The sequence below is a fragment of the Microtus ochrogaster genome, chromosome 1, assembly GCF_000317375.1.
Source record: "Microtus ochrogaster isolate Prairie Vole_2 chromosome 1, MicOch1.0, whole genome shotgun sequence".
Taxonomy (NCBI): domain Eukaryota; kingdom Metazoa; phylum Chordata; class Mammalia; order Rodentia; family Cricetidae; genus Microtus; species Microtus ochrogaster.
Window position 1 is genome coordinate 120,436,702 of NC_022009.1, and position 5,715 is coordinate 120,442,416.

The 5,715-nt window shown below is 45.7% G+C and overlaps 1 protein-coding gene across 4 annotated transcripts in view; it reads right to left on the reverse strand.

Annotated features, from left to right (window-relative positions):
* Nucleotides 1–5,715, reverse strand: part of Rapgef2 (Rap guanine nucleotide exchange factor 2) — a 206,446-nt gene that overhangs the window by 1,956 nt on the left and 198,775 nt on the right. For all 4 annotated transcript variants that reach the window (XM_005344118.2, XM_013348674.2, XM_005344119.3 and 1 more), the window contains 3 exons: nucleotides 4,215–4,440; nucleotides 2,743–3,302; nucleotides 783–1,076 (listed from right to left, as the gene is read on the reverse strand). In XM_005344118.2, coding sequence (XP_005344175.1) covers nucleotides 783–1,076; nucleotides 2,743–3,302; nucleotides 4,215–4,440 — 1,080 coding nt within the window. The remainder of the gene's footprint in view (nucleotides 1–782; nucleotides 1,077–2,742; nucleotides 3,303–4,214; nucleotides 4,441–5,715) is intronic.

Consider the following 5,715-nt stretch of genomic DNA (forward strand, 5'->3'; position numbering starts at 1 on the left):
CCCTTCCTCCTCCATAACCCCCTGAATAAACATTCAACCTCAAAAAAAAAACAAACAAACTTGAGGATAGACAAAAATGTTAATATTCATTAATTATAATTAAAAATGATAATTCTCATGATTATGTTTTGGACTTTGCTATGATGGTTGTGTAATAAAGCACACTACACTGAATACTTAAAAGGCGAAGGGCAGGATTCCTCCTTGCCCTCAGCCCACTGTTAGCAGGAACATCCAGAGAGAGGCAGAGAGCCCAAGGACAGCATAGCTTTCCTATCCCTTCATTTCCAAGCCACTTTCTGCCCATTAAGTGTCCAACTGCAAAGCTTCCACTGAAAACGTTAACCAGCTGCGTTCCAACAGGTCAAGATGCTTCTCCAAATTTCTAAAATGAGTAACAACCAGAGGTTTTCACTCTTATCCTTAAAATAGAGCCACAAAAGAACTTCAGTTTTGCTAAGTATTATCTTGGAAATTGAGGCTAAGCTGTGTCTCAGGTAGAACCTGCCTAGCACCCTGTAGGTCCTTGTCTCTAACCCTAGCACAGGAAAAGACTAAAATTCCAGTCATGTGCAAGCTTCCTTACAAGCAACCGTTCTGTAATTGCTGGCACTTACAAAACCATTTAAAGCAAGGTTCTTTCTCCTGCCAAACAGTGGGGGAAACCCTCCACAGCAAGCAGTTAAAGGTCCTAGAGCCACTGCTCTGACCCTCCTAAGTAAGTGGGACCTGGAACTGGCAGCAGGTCACCCCAGGAGCTGGGGTGGGCATGGAAAGCTTACCATCCTCCTCGGCGCCAGCGAAGCCCTGCGGTTGGAAGGGTGCGAGGCGTGGGTCTGCATCGCTGGGCTTGTGCCACTGCGGCTTGCTTCCCGGTCTGCTGGCTGCAGGAGGCGTCTGCACTGGAGCCGGAGCCTCCGTGGGCCGAGCCACCATCCGGGACCGCTGCAGGGCCACGTTGTAGTCTGGGGGCTTCCGGGCCGGGTGGCAAGGCCCTTCAGGGAAATCGGCGATAGGGATGCCCACGTAGCCTGGAGGTGTGGGAGGTGGTTCCCGGTACCTGCCCTCCTTCCGAGCTGCAGGGAGACGGCAGGGTGTCAGGTCCAAGGCCTTTCACTTTACATAAGGTGCAGATAAAAGCACCCTTCAGACAAGCCAGGGCATCAGGCTGTCCTCAGCTAATACTCACCAGGTCACTTCTGCCTAGTGCTATAACCGCTAAGCAAAGCCTAAACAGGGGAGTTCAACTAAAAACTAACCTCACAAAACAAGGTACAAGAGGGACCAGGGACATGCCTGGGTCACATCAGTGAGGGGTAAAAATCCCCTCTCTCCTTTCTGTACCCGGATGGGGGTAACAGCGGAGGTTTCTTAGGCATTTCCCAATATTATCACATGGAGAATCAGGTTCACATCCCTCCAATTCTCTAGGTTTCTCTTTGGAAAACAATAAATTAAGATTAGAAAGCCCTGCAAACCAAAAAGGCAGTTGCTTTTCTTAAAGTCCACAATTTCATGAAGGTAAACCCATTCGTCTCTGTGACCTGCAACATGAGATTTGTAAAACTGACTAAGACTCAAGCTTATTTTTCTTGACTTTCTCAGGAACTAGAAATCACTTTCCTCTTCAGCAATAAAAATTCTGAGAATTAGTTTTTTAACAGAAATGGCTCAGAATAACCAACCTAAGAACTCTGAGCTGCCGCCTCCTCACTCACCGTTATGGGGTACTAAGTCTGACATCCCTGTATCACCTTTCATGTGGCCACATAACTGTTCACTCATCAATACTCTAGGGGTTTCTCTCTGCACCTCACAATCTACCCTGCATTCTCTCAGACAGACATTCATCATTCAAGTTACAGAGAACATAAGCCCGTGAGTGAGGAGACACACTTGTCTCTACACCAGAAAGGGCAGCAGCATCTTTTAGGGGCTCCTGATACATTGGCACTGTCCTCTGCCAAGACCTCTTCCATCCTCACGCTAATCATATTAAGATAGCATGGCTGGGGCTGGAGAGATGGCTCAGTGGTTAAGACCACTGGCTGCTCTTCCAGAGGACCTGGGTTCAATTCCCAGCACCCACACGGAGCTCACAAGTGTCTGTACAACTCTAGCTTCAGGGGATAGGACTCTCACACAGACATACATGTGTGCATGTGAGTGCATGTAAAATGAAAATAAGTCATTTCTTAAAAAGATAAAATTATGAAGCTCATTTTAGAGAGGAACAGGCACAGCTGAGTGTCTCCGGTGTCAAGACGGGCTCCTAGCTCTGCCTTTTGCACTTTACCCATCTCTGAGTTTTTTACCCATCTCTGAGTTCTTTACCCCTGTCCTCCCAGGTACAAAGAATTTGTTTAGTAGAAAAACAATGTGTCTTCATAACAAAAACCAATAAAAAATCAATATACAAAGAATACTGATACAATTCAAGGGGATGGGAGAATGATGAACCGCTCTTCTGCGTTTCAATAGGAGGGAATGGCTCCTCTGTGAGGAACAGGCACCTATTCTAATAATGTCCTGGTAGGATCACAGCCCATTGATCCCGAAGGCTAAGTGCTACTGACTGCTCAAGTGTGCGTCTCCGACCACAAACTTGGCTCTTAAGCCCTGGTCAGTTCACTCACTGACCATACTGCTGATCTGGAAACAGGCATGGTGATGGACAATCTGAGGGGAAGCCAACTTCCATCCATGTCCAGGTGCACCCCAGCAGTCCATTTCCATACGTACCGATGAGCCCCTTTGGAGTAGTCGGCGTCACAGCTATGTGGGCAGGCACGGGGACAGGTTTGGCTTCCTCTGTGGTCACAGGCACCATGCTGCTGCTTTCGGCCTCGATGGAGACATCCTTGCCGCCCCTTCGCTTGATAGTGCCCGTGTCACCTTCTGAGTCTTCTCCCCAGTAGCCCGTGGAAGATGCCCAGCTTGCCCGGGATTGAGCTTGCTCAAGACTCTCTCTATTTTGATTTTGTCTACTATATTTTGTGCTATGATCGGAAAACATGATTTGGTCCATATGGCTCCCGGAGGCCCATATGCCTGCAGCATCCCCTGAATAGTCAAAGTGAGTGTGCCCAAACGGCAAGGTTTCCCAGCTCCTCTGGTGCTGGATGGTCTGGATGTTGTCATGGGAACCACTTGAACATGAAGTCCAGCTCCCACGACCGCTGTCAGCAGCATCGAGGGAAGCGCGGTCCCCTTGGTCATGGGAAAGCTCCTCTGTGCTGGGAGAAGAGATAACAGTGGCCGCGGCATACAGACCTCGGCCTTCAGACACTGGGGCATATGACCTGCCATCGAAACAAAGGAAGGGAAGATGTCAGATGGTTAAACAACCCTTTACTGACAAACTGTTTTGCTGCTTTGAGACAGGCTCTTGGTTTGTAGCCTAGGTGGGTCTTGAACTCATTAACCTCCTACCTCAGTCTAAGTGCTAGGGGAACAGGCATAAGCCACTCTGCCTATAAAGTATCTTTTCCCTAGAAAAGTGGCTTTCTTCCATCCCAGAAAGAGGAGGAGAGTACTCCTGCATGGGATCAGAGTGGCTAGTTTATTATAGCACTCATTCATCTTTTCACAAAGCAAACACAGGGAAGTGTAGTAGCATTTCGATTGTATTTTAATAAATCAAGACTGCCTGAAGATCTGAGAGTAAAACAGCCCCAATGGTCAGCCTTACAGACCAGGTGGTGGTGACACACACCTTTAATCCCAGTAGCCACACTAGCTGCCATAGAAACTGGGCAATGCACACGTTTATTCCCAGCCCTAGAGAGGATTATAAAACAGGAGGAGACAGCTCTCAGTCTCAGTCTCATTCTGAGACTCTTGGAGGCAGGATTATGTGATATTTTCAGACTGAGGTTGAGGTAAGAGCCAGTGGCTGGCTGCTTTGCTTTTCGGGTCTTCAGGTTAAACCCCAATTTCTTACTCTGAGTTTTTAATGCTTCAGGAAAGAGACCAACAATTTGCTACAAATAAAGGAGCACTTTCCTTACAAGGCTCTGAACGGCTGAATACACTGTGGTTCCCTAGGGAAGGCGGCACAGACAGAAACTGGGATGTGTTCTACTGCACAGAGCCCCAGTGGACCACCAGAGGGGAAAACCAACTACAAAAGCAGTCTGCATAACAGAAATAGCATGACATGCAATGACAGATCCACAGAACGAGAAACAAAAGAACGCAAGGATTAGACTTACCCTAAGCTGTATTGATCAGGCTCGATCAGGGCCCGCCGCTCCATCCTGCCCACACCCAGGTTGGTCTCCACGATGCTGACAGAATGCCTCTGACGCCGTTCATCATGCAGAGGGACTGGCACCGAGTCAAAAGAAGAATTGCTGACAATACTGGATCGTGAAGAAATTTCACTGTGCCCAGAATCTGAAAAATTATCCACGGTACCACTGGGAGCCAACATATAACCTGAACGAGAAATGCAAATTCAGTAATTAAACATTTTAGGCTTTTAAAACTGGTCCACAAAACAAGCAAAAATTAAATGTTGACAATGAGGTGGAAGTTTACTCAAAAACTTATAAATACCAGGTGACTAAGATTAAAATTTCACTCTAATAAAGTAAAAATTGCCTATTCAATGGTCAGAGAAAACTATCTATTGTTATTCGTCCTAGGTAAAGATGAAGAAACTATGGCACACCTTAACTATTCTTGCTTCCTTAGCTACAACCCATACTACTGTTAGTAAAGCCAGAGAACAGAGCTCAAAGAGAAAAACATTTTTGTCTCGCATGTCTGAGGCATCAGTTCCAATCTTAGCAGCATAAAACAAGACAAAAACAAAAGTGGTCCTTCAAAACCCCCAGAACCAAACCCCACTACTCCTAGAAGTACGAACCCAATCCTCAAACTGTCAGTGGGTGTCTTGCTTTCTTTTGTTGTTTGTTTTTCAAGACAGGGTTTCTCTGTGTAGCCTTGGCTGTCCTGGAGCTTTCTCTGTAGACCAGGCTGGCCACTTCTATATTGCTGTTGCATAATTTTCAGTTTAATTAGAACAAATTTTAATATAAAAATTATTCCTACACTTACAATGAATTAGATTTTTTTTTTAAAAAAAAAATGTTTGCGTTAATCCAGAACTCAGGAGGCAGAGGCAGAATAATTGCTGCAAATCTGAGACCAGACTGGTCTACATGGTCGGCAGCTACTGGGCCAGACAGTGCTCAAAATAAGATTTTAATCAAAAACTACAAAATATCCCTCCCAAAGTTTTAAAATGTTACAAAAGTAAATGCTATCTATTTCTAAGTATAAAAATTAGGAACAATATTCCATTAATAATAGCATCAAGAGACAATGAGACAAGCTACAAACAGACATAACAGAAGAGATGAAAGACTTCTACAATGAAAACTTTAAGGCACTGGAATAATAGTCTACCCAAAGTAGATCAAAGACCTTAACTTAATACCTAAAACTGTAGTGGCATTTCAATTTTATTTTAATAAATAAAGCTTGCCTGAAGATCAGAGAGTAAAACAGTGCCATTGGTCAGCCTTACAGACCAGGCAGAGGAAATAAACACCCTTTAAAAAAACTATATATAGCCGGGCGGTGGTGGCGCACGCCTTTAATCCCAGCATTCGGGAGCCAGAGGCAGGCGGATCTCTGTGAGTTCGAGACCAGCCTGGTCTACAGAGCTAGTTCCAGGACAGGCTCCAAATCCACAGAGAACCCCTG